Raw genomic sequence first — 18468 nt, forward strand, 5'->3', positions numbered from 1 at the left:
TTTTCTACTGATTCAACTTTAGCAATGTTGTTTTCAGTGATCTTGATTCCCTCACATTTTTGGATTTACTGGCAATACAGTTTTCGCAAACACATTTCCTGTTTGATTCATTAATTTACACTGTAAAAATTCTAACGCAGACCAGAAATAAATTCACTAATTTTAATATGCAAATCTACATTAACAGCTACATTTAAAAGCCCCACAGGGCGTCTCAAGAACAAGACATTAGGACCCACTGTGGTGACTTCAAGCCTGCAAAGTGTGACAAGAGTGGCTTTGCTTTAATAGAGTCTGGCTTACCTCATTGATGAGGAACTGCAGTTGAAGGACAGCGGCTCCGCTCTCGTGCTGACAGTAGCAGTCCACTCCGGGTCGGCCCAGTCTGATGACATCAGGTAGTTAAGGAAGTGTACAGAAGACTACAATAATATCATTATATATCAGCACAATATAGGCAAAACAGTGATTGTGGTGTACTGTAAGTGTGAAAGACAACATCCAATCAACACTTGAAGTACTTCAACTACACTACACTGTGATGGATATACTACTATCATCTGACCTTGAAATGTTTCCTACAATACAATTACAAACGGTAAAGGAGGGCATATATTTAGTCCTTTCACCTCTTTTTTACTGCTTTGACTTGTTCCTTGGTCAACTTGATCAACAAAAATAAAGACGTTTTATTACGTGAATCAGCTGTGGCTGCACAGAAGATGCAGGGACTTGTGCTACTGGTGGTATAAGCAGGCAGGTGGTGCAATGTCAAATACGTTTATAACGGGTGAGCGGATTTGAAAGAAGGGTATTTTGACGCTTGATGATTGCTGACACACCCTCTACTGTTCTTCTCCTCCCACCTCAGGGAAGTCAAGTTCAAAGCAAAACATCAGTGCAAGCACAGGTGAGGAGCATGACCTGTGTGCTCCTGGCTTTGTACACCAGTGCAAAGGCTCTGCTCTGTGTTGTCACCAAAAAGGTGTCTAGACAGTTACACTGTTTGTCATCAAATTGTGAAAAATAGCTGTCCTTCAAATTGTAACTATCACTGTTAAGTACTTTGTATTACAACAGCAAAACAAACTACACTATCCTAAGGTATCATTAACTAAATCAACATTCTCTCTAAAACAAAACATTACGTTATCAATTAACCTCTAGATAATCGATTATTGACATTTGTGAATCAATTCATAATCATCCAAGTCCGCATCGCGATGCATCTAAAAATTAATTATTTTCCACACCCCTAATAACAATATATATTTAACACTAGGCAGGAATGTTTTCAGATTACATCTGCTGTCATTTAGGATGATACATCAGCCTCTTGAGTGCAGGTATCAGCCAATGCCGATTCTTGCAAAATGACAGATTTCACTCTATCTATCTTGAGAGGGCAGATTCATCTGCAAATGCAAGCAGCTGGTGTCACATGTTGCCAAGAGCAGAGAGGCTCCAATGAGTTTGTTAGAGAGCAAGTATGTACTGTAATTAAATACATTATATAGAACCTTTCTAGAGAAAGCATCATGAAGTGCTTTACAGGCCAATAAAAACAGAGCACAAGACAAATAAAGAAGACACCACTTCAATACATACAGTGCAACAGAGAAGACGTGCAAGGTTTTCACCTGGTAGCCGTACCTCCGGCCTGGTTGTGCTATCCAACAAAACACCCTTAGGCTGCTTTTTAAATGTTTTAAATGTAACATAGCCAGGAAACACTCAGAAGGCATGTCAGTATGAAGACAAGACACTGAATTTGTATAACTGGTGACACCATGGACCAACTGAGCTTTACTTTATATACACACGTAACACAGTATAGCTAACAATATTAATGCTAATCATACTGCTCGCAAAAGTTCATAGATTGCAGTTTTCCTTACTCCTTAGTAAGTAATTTCCCAGTGTGTATTAAACAACACATCATAGCATTATATCCATGCTCTAATGTGCACAGGAAGAGCCTTGTGATCAGCACATACATCCCCATGCAGTTTGGTTAGAAAACAGGTACGGTTACTACAGGAAGAAAAATCCCCAAGCGCATCCTTCAAAGCAGGTGGAAATCAGTAGGAGGGGGAAATGACACAACATGAAAACAGAGCCAGTTGGATCTGGTACAGGAGCAGTTATTTAATCACTACTGGTTGTTCAGATTTGAATTTGCTCGAGGTACAGCACGGAACCAAATATTACTAGTCCTGCAATGAACAAAATTAACCTGTTATGCATCGCATTTCATTGGCATCGTTTTGTGTGTAAACCTAAACCACGTTATTTAGACATTGCAGTCATGACACTAGTCAGTATGAACTAAAACCAGGTACATGAATGTCACTATATTCCATATATCACAAATTACCGACTTTGTTATAGTAGAAAAGCATAAAAGGTAAATAAAATATGTATATATGTAAACATGTTCACATATATATCAAAAGCAACAACTGTAAAAATGTAATTTAATTGTATTAAAAAAATTTGTATGTATACTCCTATGACACAGAAATTATCCTTTTTTGTATTCAACAAAATAAAGGGGGTTTAGGGTCTTCTGACTGCATGTGCACATGAACTGTAGTAGTGTACCAATACAAAACCTATGATGCAACTACTTTACCCTCCCCTTCTCCCTCCAGGGATTTCTGTCCACCTTACTTGGCATCACTGGCTTCCCACACCTTGCAAACAGCTCAGGGCAAGGTGATTGTGTAACATTTATGAGCCGCAATCAAATATGTGTTCAGTTGTCTGACAGTGCAGAAACAGAGAAACTGTCGGTGAGAACGAAATGTATGTGCAGTTTTAACAAAACACATTATGAGTAATCACTGGAGAGTAGGAGGCTTACAGAACGAAAGTTTAAACTACAGCAGAGTAATAGAGGATCAGTTGTCCTGCTGTTTTGGCATTTCAGCGTGGACACAGATGTGTGGAAGTAAATGGTGTTTTTAGATTCATCTATGTGTGGACAGCATATGTAGTTGCAAATCCTGTTACATAGATTAGAAAGGCAGTGATTTGTTTTAAATCTATCAAAATCAAATTGTAAGAAAATGAATGTACTGCTCATGAATTAGGAAAGCATTACTACTGAGTAATACACACATTTAAAGTTTGGATTCCACCCAAACAACAGATATGCCAGAGGGCAGATTGACAGTATGCACAGTGAGCACATCTCATTTCAGTCTCACAATGTACTCTGAAACCAACAAGGCAGAAACATCCAGACAGTCTTGCTAGACTGACTTATCACATCTACAGCAGCAGCAGCCATGGACTCTGATATGGTGAATTGCTGAACCAGGCTGCAGATCTCAGGTGCAGTGGGGAGGAAAGGCTCGGACAGTTTCTGAATCAAAATGTTGCTTATGACCCAAGGCAAAAGTTCAGCACCAGTATGTTTAAATTAGTCTTAGATTTTGTAAAAAAAAACAACAAAAAAAAACTATTTCTCAGAAAAACAAGTATACAACATTTTTTTCAGGTTGGCTCTGTATTACATGTCCAGTAAATATACTATATTCACTGTCAATGGGGCTTTATTGGCATGCTCTATATTTACAATGTACTGCATAATATAAAAATTAATGCTATATTTACAGCTATAAGATATCATTTAAACTATATATCTGAAAATAAATCAGAGATTTGGTAATCATGTATACTTTGTAATACATTCTTCCAGAACACAATATATTGGCATGTATTCTAAAAGTATATGTGGCCTTGCATATGTCTGAATGTATCAATATGTTTGTGCGGCAGGGGAAACAGGTTTATTTTAGCGCCCCACAGTTTGATATTTTAGCATTATATTTGAAAAATATACCTGCCTGAGAATTTCTTATGCAATTAGGAAAGAGCACAACAGCTGGATTATGGTTAAAACAAGCTTGATAACCTCCTGGGTGGTTGTGTTAAATGCATAAATGCTGCGTGCACCCTGTGTGTTGAGTCAGTACCGCACAGCTGCGATTTGTATACACACACACACACACACACACACACACACACACACACACACACACACACACACAAATGTTCTTCTATTCTTGTGTTCATATCATGTGTTAGTGTATAAATGCTTAAATATTTTGTCTGGTCCACCCGCTGATATGGAGAAAAAAAAACTAGATACACACAAGAAACACAAGGAACAGGCCGGTCCACTTATTTCTCCTTTGAATACCCACACAGCAGGTGACTTCCAGCACAAGAGAAGGCTTGAACAAAGCCAAGTCTGAGATTGCTGCTTGTGGATGTGTTACAAAGTATCAGTATTGACAATGTGAGTTAAGGTCTTTGCACACACAGGAAGCAGGGAGGAGAGAGAAGGAGCGAGAGACACAGCAAAAGGTGTACACAAAGTCATCCTCTCTGCTTGATGACCTCATTGTGTGTCTTACAGTGTATTTACACAACAAATACAATAAGACGCATTGGACTCAGTGTTATTTTTGCAAGCACATACGAAAAATATGGACCTGATGTGCAAAGGCCTTGGTCTTGTCACGGGTGCTTTATGATAAGCAAGCCTACACAAGATTGTAATTTTCTGCATAGACAGGACTGGTTTTCACGTTTGTTAGAATCATTTGAAAGATGATAAATAATCACAAAACAAAGACTAGGGCGTGCAATATGACAATTATCGTTTGATGATAGAAAAATGTCTATGTTTACAATTCATCGCAAATTCAAAACTTTACGGATATATGTCTGCGAGTAGATTTTGAGTTGTTAAACTTCACTCTCCTCCATGTTTGTTTAACCTAAATGCAAATTTCTTCCTTGCAACACGGCAAGTGTGAAAGAAGGGACCGTGGTGAAGTTAGTATTCGACAGACATCATCGGGACAAATGAATTAGCAACTCACTGGCAAAATATATTAGAAACTCAACATCCTGCAGTTGCTATCCAGATTTGTAGATACATGACAAGTGGTTGTCAAATGTTATTTCTCTAATCTCAATCAAGCGGCAACCTCAGGGTCTGAAAGTGAAACCATGCAGACGGAACTTAAACCTGCATTCTCTATAACGGTCAGCAGATGGCGATTCTGCTGGTTGCAAAAAGAAGCCAGGTTCCATTAAAGAGGTGTATTATGCTTTTTGTCTTTTTCCCTCTCCTTTATTGAGTTATATATCTTTTTTGTACATGTAACAGGTTTGCAAAGTGAAAAAGCCCAAAGTCCAGCCCAAAGGGAGTTCCCATCTCCCACAGAAAGCTCTGCTCTGAACCGCTTGAAAACAGCTCGTTTGTAGTCCAGCCCTTCACTTCCTTTACTTGTGACGTCACAATGAAAACGCATCATAAAGGTTGTCAAATGGCTAGCGGGGTCAGGCACGCCCTCAAACCAAGCTAGTCTGAGCGGAGGCCCTTTGGCTCGACTTGCCTTTGTTTGGGTTTCCATTGTAGAAATGTTGTACCTGTACCTGCTTCCAGGTACTTTTTTTCGTATCACCTCACCTCCTTCGAGGTTCCAAGCGAGCTGAGGGATACTAAAATGTAACGTGAAAACACGACAGACTGCTGATTGGTCAGAGAGAATCACTATTCACTGCATCATCATTGCGTGCGCCAGACAGAAAGTTTTATATTTTACAGTTTTCGTATGGATTTTCATCACTAAATCCACTTCTGAAATGTTTGGAGGGGAGAAATCAGCTGTGTAGATTTCGAATATGGACAGTTTTATGAGAAGTGATGGCGGAACAAAAATGCTTGAATATTTTCAATATAAATATAAATAATATTATAGAGTTGAGGAGCTCCGCAATTGGCTGCGGGGGAAGCCTGTGCCAACCCGTGGGAGGAGCGTGTGAGGCCGGCCAGCCGCCCGCTCACAGAGCCCTCTGCACCCGCTGTCACACAGATCGCTGCAGCAACAACGGCAGAGGAAAACACAGCTGGAAGGTTTTCATACCGCTTATCTGTCTTTACATTCTGAGGAATGTTGAAACGCTTTAACTTAAAAAAGAGAAAGCTGTGTGGATCGCTGGTGTGTGTGTCGCATTGAACATTACGTCGCGGCAGTTGTGTGTGGCGTCACTATGACGACAAGCTACGTACTATCTCTGGGTACTACCTGCAATGGAAAACGGAGCAGGGCCGAGTAGAGTCGAGTCTATTGATTTGCGCTATGGTAGCATTTTTCAGCAAGGCAGCATAGATCGTCAGAACACCGGCAACAGTTCAACGTTTAGTCCTGATGGTAAGATGTGGTTGTGGACTGGTAGTAACTTATACCATCTGCTAGGTTACGGTTGCAGTCTGAAGCGGCTTTGATTTGGATCACACTACCTTGTTTCTTACGACCCGCCGTTCTCTGCTTCTGATTGGCTATTAGTCCTTACCTGGGAACTGCGCATGTGCAACTCCCAACAAAGATTTTGTACAAGTAAGATGCATCACTCTGTAGCTCAAGAGCGGAGCGTACAACACAGGGTGAAAAGAGGAGCTGCAGCAATGTGCAGTATGAGAAAATTATGGTGTATTTAGAAAATTAAACCATGTAAACCTGTTACAACCCCTCAATAAGATTTTGAACCTGAAAATTAGTATAATACCACCTCTTTAAAAATAATCTTAAAACTTCTCAGCTTAATTATTACCTCAGTTAACACTTTCATAATGAGTTTATGGTCTCATTCGCTAGTTTCAAGTATTCTTCAACACAACATGATGTTCACAGAGTAAATTATGGTCCTATTTACGGGGAAATAGACATAATGCTCTGCCTCAACTCAATTCACAGTTTCCTTATGGACAGATAGCTTTACTTGCTTGCTGAAGTTAGTTAACAAGCTAACTAGCTGCTGTTATTAGCTCAGTTAGCTGTGCAGCCACTGGTCAAATTCGCTTACTCTGCCCGTACTCGGCGATCGGAGCACCGGGGGAGTGTTACGTGCAATTTATACTTCTGCGTCAAATCGAAGGCGTAGGCTACGGGGCTACACAGAGGCTACGCCGTCGCCTGACGTGCACCTCCTCCGAAATGTAACTACACGTCGAGATGAAGGAAGCAATACCTCCGAGCCGACCGGAAGTACCCCGCGCTTTGAAGTAACATTTACTAGCCGCCAAAACGCGGCTGTAACACAGTGAATCAATATATTTGACCGTCGCAACCTGAGCGAAATGACTCGTTTCGCTATCAGAATGTGATCCATTCGGTCGGTAACATTTGAAAAAGCTAAACCGGCCGCACGTTTATAATTTTACCCCTATTTACGTTAGCGGAGCGCTAAACCGGAAGTTAGCCTGCTCGGCCGGCAAAAGTCAACACAGTGGACACTCTAGTGCTACTGCCGACTAGCGTTTGGGGGTGTATCCAACTAAGGTTAAACTCAAGGGCAACTGGACTTGGTTGAAGATACTGGAAGACGTTTCGTCCCTCATCCAAGAGACTTCTTCAGTTCTGACTGACTGGCAGGGAAACTCAGCTATTTAACCTCAGGGGGTCGTTTGCCAGGATCGTCGATACTGCTGGTTCGTTAGTGTTCCTGGTTGCTGTAACGAGCAGCCCTGACCAGATCTGTAAATTACTCGACCTCTGTCTAAATACCACTTATTTCCAGTACAACGGAGGATTCTACAGACAGAAGGATGGCTGTGCCATGGGCTCACAAGTATCCCCGAGTGTGGCAAACATCTACATGGCAGAAGTGGAGAACAAAGCCCTCAACTCCTTCAGCGGAACAGCACCGAGCCACTGGTACCGATATGTGGACGACACCTGGGTCAAAATTAAAAGCCAGGAAGTGCAAGCCTTCACAGAACACATCAACTCTGTGGACAGTAATATCAAGTTCACACGAGAAGATGTTCACAACAACAGTTTGGCTTTTCTGGACTGCGCTGTACACATTGAAGAGGACAGGAGCCTGCAGATTGGTGTTTACAGAAAACCCACACACACAGACCAATACCTACTCTTCGATTCACACCACCCACTGGAGCACAAGCTAGGGGTCATGAGAACACTGCACCACAGAGCAGAAAACATACCAACAAGCGCCCAAGCCAGAGAGAAGGAACAGAACCACCTGAAGGGGGAACTTACAGCCTGTGGATACCCTAAATGGACCTTTGTGAAAACAGCCACAAGATCCAAGAAGAACAAAACTACAGGGGAGGAAAAGAAGGTCAAACGCAACAACATTGTGATTCCATACGTGTCTGGAGTATCAGAGAAACTCAGGAGGATTTTCAACAAACACAACATCCCTGTGTTTTTTAAACCCACCTGCGTGATGGGATGGAGGCGTAAACACACATTAGCCGCTACTGACGTCTGTAAAGGCCAATCAATAGCCGTGTTTCCATCAACGTTTTTTAATGCGCATTTTGAAGTATCACATTAGAAAAGGTTGATGGAAACGGCAAAATTCAAAAAAAAACGTGGCAAACTTGTAACTCACGTCTGATCAGCTGTTTCTGCTGTTGGCGTCTTGCCCGGTTGTGCAGAGTTCTGCATACCTGCGAGAATTTCATGCACCTCGCGGCTGGGAATGCTCATTTGTGCTGTTCCATTTTCCAAACTTACCTGTAATCTGATTACGTCTTTATTTTCTGGACTGTAACGGCATACAGTTACATTTTTTTGTATCCTGATTACCTAAAACCGTGACATGTAATCCATTTGTTTTCAGAGTTTATTACAGCAGCAAAGTCACTATATAAAATCAGTATCTCACTGGAAACAAATGGAATATGTAAAATAAACTATATTCCTGACATCAAAATAGTGAGTGAATTTTAGAAAGAAAACACCAGTCAGTTTCAATCCTCCTCCTCCCTCTGCTGCTAGTAGAGAGGAGCTGGTTTCTCTCAACAAGCAGTTGAGTTTACAGGGATTTGCTCAATTTTAAGGTACGTAGCATCTCAGCTAAAAAGGTTACAGACAGACTTCATTTTAGCTTGTTTATAACAAACTAGCTATTAGCCGAGCTAGCACATACGCTTGTATAAAACCAAAACACAGCTGCAGTGGATGAGACAGAGCAGATTAAAAAATCACTCTGTACAGGTTCCTGCTTATTGTACTGATGCAGAAACAGCCTGTTACTAGTATTGCTGGTTTCTTACTTAGTTACAGCTGTAGCCATGGTCTCGTTTGTTCAGCCATAGTTTCAAAATGAACCGAAAATATTTTTACACATCTCATAATTACATTACAGACCTCTGACATTGTGTTTTGTGGGAGCTGCTTTGCGCTGCTGAACGTCGCATATCGGCTTTCGACTCGACACAACCACTTTTTTTTTTTAGATAACTACGGTAACATTAATGGTCTTCTTCTGTCGCTTGAGCAGGCGATTAAGCTAGCTGCACCTAAATTTGGAGTGCACACGTATTAAATCCTTTTATGGTAAATCCACTGAAACGGACCAGTGCGAGCTGACAGGCAGGTTAGCAACTTTATCCTGTCATTTTCTGTCTTTACAGTGTTGCAGTATGAAAATCCTACCCGAAGAGAGGCTATGAAGTCTTCATGTTACACCATACGAGAACCACATAAAATATAATTGATCAAACTGGACATGATGAATTTAGCGCGAGGATAGACATGTGACAACGTCCGGTTTTCAAAATAAGGTGTCTATACAGTATGGAAATAAGATTAATTGGATTATATAAACAGAAAGTATAAAACATATTCCGTGTCCATTAAAAGTAAATAAACAACAACAATAAAATTTTAGGGAAATAACTTATTCTATTTTCTGTTCTTTGATTTAAGGTTGTTGGAAAAACTGACGTTTGTTGTTGTTTCATCCACATTTATAGTTATACAATGAGTTTATGATCAAATAGTTTACTAGTGCACAACATTGTTTAGAAGAGTGCAAAGTTCTTCATAGATAGCCTCTCAAGTTTGCGCCACATTAATGCCTTTAACTTTAAAATGTGCAAATATTTCTCATGCATGCCCGGGGCCCACCCACCATAGTCTCTTAAACTCCTGTGAGAAACACTGTATAAATGAATCAAGGAAATTCACATTTTTGTGAGACCTGTTTTTCATTTTCATTATAGCAAAGGAGTCGAGACTCACAAATGAATCTGTGTTATTAATGTAGTTTTTTGTTTGGTCTAATCTGCACTCAATAAGATACAGAGATAAAAACAATGCTGGTGTGACAAGCTCAATGCATGTTTTAAAGTATGCTGTGTATTTTCAGAAAATATATACTGTATACAATGCTGTATTGTCTTCCTCTGGTTAGTTTATTGCTCAGGTTTTCAGGGATAGAAACGCACTGATTGTTGGTGGAAGGCTAGAATCAGCACTGTGGCCAGAGAACCTGGGAGGAATTAATTAAAATGCAATGAGTCCAGTCACTCATGGAAGAGGATCTGGTGGGTGTGTGATTCAAGGGCTGACTTGAAAAGGAACGGCTGGCGACAGACTTAAATCTTCTCTCTGTCAGTCTGGATCATTCTCTCCTTGACAGGCGAGTCTTTGTACACACCCCATTCAAATTCACATCACACTCGGGACCGCATCAAAACACATAAGACGCTGTCATAACACAAAGCTGATGTGAAGGTGAAGTCGCCTACATCCATACAGGAGACAAACACTGTACCGCTGCCAGCTGACAGGAGAGTATGCCTGCCTCATTTCTGCTTTGAAAACCAATATGTGGCAGCCAATAAATGTCATGAATTTAAATTAAAACACGTGTTGTTTGGCACACACAGTTGCCTCAGGGGTAGACAGCCAATGTAGTTGAACTAGGGCTCTATTTACTCAAAACATCTTAAAAGTAATATGGTTGTAATATCCATAAAGCTACTTCAGTTTCAGAGATGTTGGTATAACTAGAGTGGTGTGATTTTCAAAGAAAAGACAGGGTGGGAAAGCGTTTACTTTTCAATAACTTAGTGATGTGAAGTGAGACCAGTCATGTCAAGAACTGTGGATCAAATGAATCAGCTTTCCTCATCCTTATCCCCTTTTCATCTTCCTTGTATCCACATCCTAGTGGAAGACACTCAGTAACAATCCTCACTTCTAAATCAGAGGTTATTTTCTGCGTCATAGCTTGAGCAACAGGGAAATCAGTTACAGCATACATTAAAATTTAACCAACAAACAGCTCTTGTTATTTGAGAGTGGTCTATGTAATGTGGCGTATAAGTGCTGTTTTTGCTGTGTGTGTTTCATTTTTGTTTAGTATTACAGTTGCAATGATCAGCAATAATGAAACTAAAAAGCAGTGTAAATGTGGGTTCGAGGTTGCACTTTTCCAAATTTGTAGTCACATTAAGCGCTGCTTTGAAAAATACTTATATGCAAATCACTAAACTCCTACAGATTCAGACTTGACAAGACTTTACATCCGTAAGAAAATGAGGCACACATCTGCAGGGCTTTACACGGTAAATGAGAGTGTTTCACTCTTTTTCACTTTTTAAACATCTTTTGAAATTCATTGTTATGCATGAATGGTTACGATTATTGACAAGTATTAGCTAATGCTTATACCAAGCATTAACAAATTAATCACTAACCACAATGTAGATCATTTTCTTCGATTTAATTAAGGAAAACAAACCACAAAAATGAAATTACTGTAACTGGAAATAATATTATACTAGTGGTAGGCTATATAGTATACTATTATTTGAAATTATACTGAATATAGTAACATTGTATAATTAATATATCAGCCGAGTCGACATCCACATCCAGCCAATGAGAGCATGCAGCTACTTTTTCTGTAGCTCAGACAATTCCTGCTACCTGCGTGTGCTAATCCATCCTTTCACCCATATTCTTTGTCTTTATAATTGGTATCGTTATAATAACAGTTGTTTCGTGTGTAGGTTTACGTAATTTCCCGTTTTACATTTCACGTGTGCTTTCTTGACAAAACGTGGTTTGGAGACCTGCGTCTGGTGACACATCCGCTGTCAGCTCATGTAGTGTGTGACCCTTTGTCACAGATCAGTCACGTAGTGTGAACACCACAACAACTTCAGACTCCCCTCACACAAGGGGAAGTTGTGTAGTGTGAACAGCACGGCCATCGGCCGACGCTGAAAGTCGTGTAGACTGCACGAGTCTTAAAGATAACTGTGGCTGTACTGTGGACAAAAAATGCTCATGCCTTAATTAGTTATGTAAACATTCATGCAGACATGGATTAAACGAGGAAAGGCTAATCAGCTACTTTCAGTGGTAAATGGTAAAGGCTCTCCTCCACATGATGTTTGATGGACACCGTAACAAAGCATTAGGAGCTTTGTCTTCTACTTGAAGTCAGTATACATCGGACCACATATGAAGACTAAGAAAGAGACCAGTCTGACTGTAACTCACGCTAAGACTCTCCACACTCCGGCAACCATCTGTGGTTCTCTGCTTTAATACCTCAGTGTTTTTGTGCTTCCTTTCACAGACATCCTCTATCCCCTGAAACTAGTTTGACTCCAGCTTCCAGTAATAATATATGCTGAGAAAAACAGCTAAATTCATTTTTTTCCCCGTTTTATATAATAAACTCATTAAGTTCTCACAAACTTTACTACACAAAAGAAGAGGTTTTAAACATATTCCAGCCCACAGCTCTCCTCAAGTCCTTGTCAAGCATACAAAAGCTAGAAATATGTGATGACGTTGATAATGATGACTAAGTGAATATAAAAAGCAACTCTTCAGCACCTACTTTATGTAATATTAATTCCTGTGGTGGCCAGTGACATTGGACATATTACTGTAAACAGACAGAAGAAACGGTAAGTAGGGACGGATGTTAAAGTCAGGAAATAATTGATTCAGTGTTAATCTTGAATCAATAGCCAGAGACAAGTCATGTTCTATTAAAGACCAACAATACTCTGTCTTTGTGGCTGAACCATGTAGCTGGTCAGGTGAAATCTGCCTTGTCTGGTTTCCTCTCAATCCCTGACAGCTGAATCACACTCTGTGACAGACCTCTCTGCAGTCACCTGGTGTTTTCATCCTGTTCTGTCAACTGCTCACCACTTATACATCTCATTTGGAAAACACAGCGAGTGGAGGATTTGATGGAGGAATGCTTGGTATTTACAGCATCCATAACAGTGGACAACTACAATTAGCTATGTCTCTTCCTAACATATGACTGGATGTAAGTGTAGAGCATGGTGTAGAAATAAATAAATTTTTATTTATGTCAAAACACCTTATGGACATGTGGTATGATTTGATGGCTAACGGTGTTTTCAGCCTCATCTAACACCTAGATTAGTGTAATAACACATAGAGCATGTGATGAACATCTCCCATGTGCACAGTCTTGGCGTCTAAGAGTGTGTGCGTCATTTCTGTATATCAATTTAAATGCCTTCTGTGTGTGTACCTAGCTTATACATGAAGTTGTGTATATGTATACACACATACACACACACACACATACACACACACACACACACACACACACACACATATATATAACATTTATATGAATGGCGATGACCATTACTATTTATATACATGGTTTATCTCTAGTCTCCTTCTGGATCAATGAATAACCACAATGCACTATATCACGTTACATTTTTCATGTCTGAATCAAATTTAGTCTGACTCACAACCTATTTGACATCAACAGCTTCCACATTCTCCACAAGCTAAACAACAGATCTCACCAGCTCACAGACAGAGAATAGAACCTTTCTAGTTATATTCTCCACTTTTTTGTAAATATGCAGTACCACGTTTACATTGGTTTTTTTACATGTTATCACCAGCTGTCCAGTTCACTGTTATTATTTTGTTACACTGTTTTTATACTGTTATTCGGTCTTATGTCAAACAATGGCTAAAAAAACGTACAAAAGTAACAGTGTAGCAATATAAAAGGGGCTGAGATGTGTTTTGGGGGTGGTTAAGTAAAGCCGCTACAATGATTGAATAATTCAGTGATTTTGATTGTAGCAGCCAACTTCCATTATTTTTTTGGACTGTGATTGCTTCTTTTTTTCTTTGCAATTTTACTTTCGAAGAATGGTGGATGTACGTGCAATAAATAATCAACTAAAAGCCAGCATCTTCCCATCTTCTTGTGTCGTTGTGGGGTGGTGTTCATACATTGGCAATCACAATCATGCTTGAGATAAACTCAATGATTAGATAATATGGTGATTGCCACTACACTATGGTAGAAACATTCTTCATTTTACAGTTCACCGAGTTTGGGAATTAGCTCCCAATAATTGCATTATTCAGCTTATTTTTTGTGTTTTGTAAATCCCTCAAAAGTTGGTTTGTCAAAAACATGAGCCTGGATTCAGTGTTTAACTGATATCCCTGCCTCTATTAATTTCAGTCACAGCTGCTCTCTGAATGCTGTCTAATGTCTGTATTTCTGTCAACTTTCTATATGTCTACTGTGTCTAATGCTTTGTATGGCTGACTTGAGCAGAGTTGTGAGCTGTGAGATTGTAATGTCTTTTTAGTATTGAAGTCACATAAAGTTTATGATTGAGTTTATGTATTTGGGAAAAGCTGGAGACACACTAGGTTTAGACTCGTTTGGTATGCACAGTGAGCATAGATATACAGCATTTTAATGTGGGATTTCAAGATGCTTGGAAGTTCAGAACTCTGGAGAGAAAATATTCTAATCTTCATTTGCTTTAGTTTTGTAAAACCAGTTTTATTTGTGACATGTTGGGTTAGGTGACATGACATCTCAGTCCACTCTTAACTTTATCAGCAAATATAACTTACATCTATTTAGCCATTACCCCCCGCCATCACCATTGTTGAGCGATGAAATCAAATTTGGTGGTGCTTTAAGCGCAGTTCCTGTAACAGCTGCGAGAGCCTGGATTTCTTTTTCAGATGTGGCTTCGTGGCAATCGTCCACTTGCCTGGACCCAGCCACACTTCTACCCAAGTGGCCCATATTTGACTTTCTAGCTTCAAGATGGGAGTTGGCAGTAATCTCATATCACACATAACACTATAGAAACCCCTTGATGGCATTACAGATGCTACGACCATGTTTTTCTACCAGCAGAGGTTTTAATACCGCGGGCTGGGCTGTTGTTCACAGTGCTGACATTTAAGCTGAAACTTGATTAAAGCTATGCAATTCCTCAAAATGACACCGTAGCATTTTTCTCATAAATTGATCCCAATGTAGGACCTGGTTTCTGGTCTAATTGACCTGCTATCCATTCTTCCTCTCTCCATCCCCCCATCCACACTCACAATCTCGCCTTTATCCTGTTTGAATCACAATTACTCTCGTCCTGCCTCCATTATTGTTTCTCCTTTCCATCTCCCTCTCTTTGTGTGTGTGTGTGTGTGTGTGTGTGTGTGTGTGTGTGTGTTTAATAACGTTGGTGGAGCGGTGGGGACACAGCTGGGCAATTTACTTTTGAGAATAAACATCTCACAGCAGAGTGGATATAGAAGAAAGTGTATGTGTACAGTGTTTGTGCGAGTGTGTATTTATATGTGTATTTATGTGGGTGGCTGACTGGCTGTTTGTGGTGGTACATATATACAGTTCTGTACATTTGCACTCTATGACTCCAACCAAAATAGATGGCTGACAGATGTATTTCATTCTCATAAAACTGTGTGAAATGGCCTTGATCTCTGACATGTAGGCAATACTGTAAACATGCCCACAGCTCCAGTTACATGCTCATACAGTGCATTGAGTATGTTGAGTCATGTAAGCTCATATTTGGTAGTTTAAAAAACTGTTTAAAACTTTAGGTGTTCTACGGTCTCCCCTCTCACACTCCATATTGGCTGCACGAGTATATTTTGACCAATTTTAACAATGGCAGAGGTTCGTCCGGTTAGCTCTAAATCCCTGATTTTAGACAAAAAGTAGCCAAGCTACTTTCACTTTTAGCGTATCAAGGTATTACGGTATACAAGAAACCCGAAGGTATGATTTTCAATACTGTCAAAAATACAGATGCTCCCCTCTCTATTAAACTGACTGGAAATGCTGTATTGAGGTTAGGGTTGGGCGACAATTTTGCATCTGACCACAGTCAACCAAAAAAACGGCGATTTCCCATATATTCATGCAGGTGTGTGTGCGCAGCGCTTGTAGTTTCAGCTGGGAGATGTATAGGGGTGCAACAAATAAATTGACAAAAATCAATTATTAAATTTGTTGGCAATGATCATCGGGCTGCAGCAACAAAGTCAGCTTAATGGTGTAGTGGACAGTGTGGATTTGTGCATTATATATTAAATAATTTGACTCAATTCCTTCTTCTCTTCCTGAGAGAGTGAAGCAGGGAGGTGGAGATCAACTTTCAACAGACGGCTGAAGAGACCCCAACAGTAGGAAGGTGGAAAGGTCACTTTCCCTAAGTGCTATTCATGAGCAGTTGACCATAAAACTGGCCACCTTTGACAACAGCCGAGATAAGTCTCTTGGTGCCTGAATTGTTAAAATGACAAAGAAACTAACCAGAGATTACAAACAGCCTATCAGAACTCTCTTTGGAGCGGGGCAGGAAACCCTAAACTGCCCTCCCACACACACGTAACCGTGGCAACTGACCTTGCTGTGTTTCATTACCCCATCAAAGGGATACCCACCTCACGCCTAAGTGTGACAAAATCCAGGACAGCCTGAACTTTATGTAAACAAAGACTGCAGTCTCCAAAGACTCAAAGCATTAACTGTTTAATTAAATAATCTTTTAGTTACTTGATTATGTTTGCCTCTATTTGAGTAGTTACGTTACCATGTTGTTGCTATCTGTTGTTGATATTAGTGCTGAAAAGAATCTAAATAAGTTACTTTTGCAGCGTTTTTATTTTCAGCAAGATTAAGGACACTCCTTCATCTTATGTGTAACCAATACTTCTTCTCACACAATTCCTTTAGAAATGATGATAAAGAAATGTCCTACAATACTCTATTAATTGCCGGCTTGAAAGGCTAAATAATTTAATTCCCCAGTTCCTAAAGAAAGATTGAGTTGGATTAATCGAAGCTTTCCTCATGTAACCTGAGCTCCCCCAAGTGGACGAAATAAGTATTACATACCATCGTCGGAAATGCCGTTAATGTATAAATGTCACTCATTTATCATGACCAATAATTTGACAATTGTTTTCCTGTTACCAAATGCCTAACTTAAAGCGGTACAACTGTTTGACCTTTGAGGTTTGATTATGGAAAATATTTGATTATAATACGCGCAAATAGATTTTCTTTTCTTTTATAGACATTAAAAGTTTAGAAGGACTGCCCCCTGGGGGAACCACGCCCCAGACCACAAAAGAGCCACACGACCTCTCTCGCTCTCTTCTCTTCCGCTCTGCTCTCTGGACGCTTCGGCACGCGTCCGGCGTGCCTCTCCCGGCAACGCCCTAAGAATTCGACCAGCGCAACGAAGTCTTTGTTTCGCTTAAAGCTACACACGCGAAGTGTCGCAACATCGATTTGTCCCTCAGTTCCAGCAACTGTACTTGTTTTTATTTCCTTTCTTTTCGTTTGTTAAAAGTTATCAGTCCGTTAAGTTACACTAGTTAATTCAAGATCCAGTTCTTTTAAAACACCGAGGTCAGACCAAGTCCCGCCAGCGGCAATGAAGGAAACCTGAAAACAGCCGAATTGCCAGACAGAGGACGGCGTTTTCTTCAGACATGGAGAACCCCGGAGAATCCCTAGCAAAAGCCAGGATCGGGCAGCTAGCGTGGGACCCGTGCAACAGGCCAAAGCAGGCTGTCGACGAGCAGTAAGACCCAACAAAACATTCTGTGGTCAGGGAGGTCCAATAATGTTAATATTGTCTTTTTAACTCCTAAACACATAGCTTACTTTCATTAGTTCTCCTCTGCCGTATGAGTCAAATGCTTCCCACAATCGAACCTCCATTCTCATTGTTTAGCCATTACTTATTTCCCTGATATATTTAACCACCTTTTTATATCACCTTAGTTAGTTAAGTTCACAGTTCAGTTTAAGTTCACTGTAACCAAGGTATTGTGTGTGTTGCCTATTTCTACATCCCTGCCAAGAGAATTGACCCTTTAGATATGAGACTGACTGATTGATTTAAGATAATTGAGCAATTATTAACTAACTGATCACTTGTGAATAATTGTATGATTATTAAAAGCTACCTAGAGGTCCGGAGACTCTAGGTTAATAACAACTCCGGTGGTGCCCCTTCTTTTTCGAAACGAGAGCTTTTTATAGATTAATATATTTTTGAATATCAAAATTCATAATTGGGTATTAATTCTCATAAATTTATTAAAATTCATAGCTAGTTTAGACATGCTACAATGGAGTAAAGTGATGTGAAAAGCAACACAACATCAGCGATAGTATTAATACCTTCACAACCTAAAACCTCCAAAGTATGGGAGCATTTGACTCTTCATTCAGCCAAAAAGGTTATTATCTGCAACATTTGCAAAGCCACCTCTTCTGACCTGTGAGCATGTTATGCCG

General features: G+C 40.0%; 1 protein-coding gene across 12 annotated transcripts in view; it reads right to left on the reverse strand.

The window, feature by feature from the left end:
- The window catches only part of stxbp5l (syntaxin binding protein 5-like), a 166543-nt gene that overhangs the window by 85151 nt on the left and 62924 nt on the right, over nucleotides 1-18468 (reverse strand). For all 12 annotated transcript variants that reach the window (XM_038720194.1, XM_038720192.1, XM_038720190.1 and 9 more), the window contains exon 3: nucleotides 304-385. In XM_038720194.1, coding sequence (XP_038576122.1) covers nucleotides 304-385 — 82 coding nt within the window. The remainder of the gene's footprint in view (nucleotides 1-303; nucleotides 386-18468) is intronic.

This window comes from Micropterus salmoides, unplaced genomic scaffold (genome assembly GCF_014851395.1).
Source record: "Micropterus salmoides isolate LMB-PRFRI ecotype aquatic unplaced genomic scaffold, ASM1485139v1 Ms_hic_scaffold_15, whole genome shotgun sequence".
NCBI classification, from domain to species: domain Eukaryota; kingdom Metazoa; phylum Chordata; class Actinopteri; order Centrarchiformes; family Centrarchidae; genus Micropterus; species Micropterus salmoides.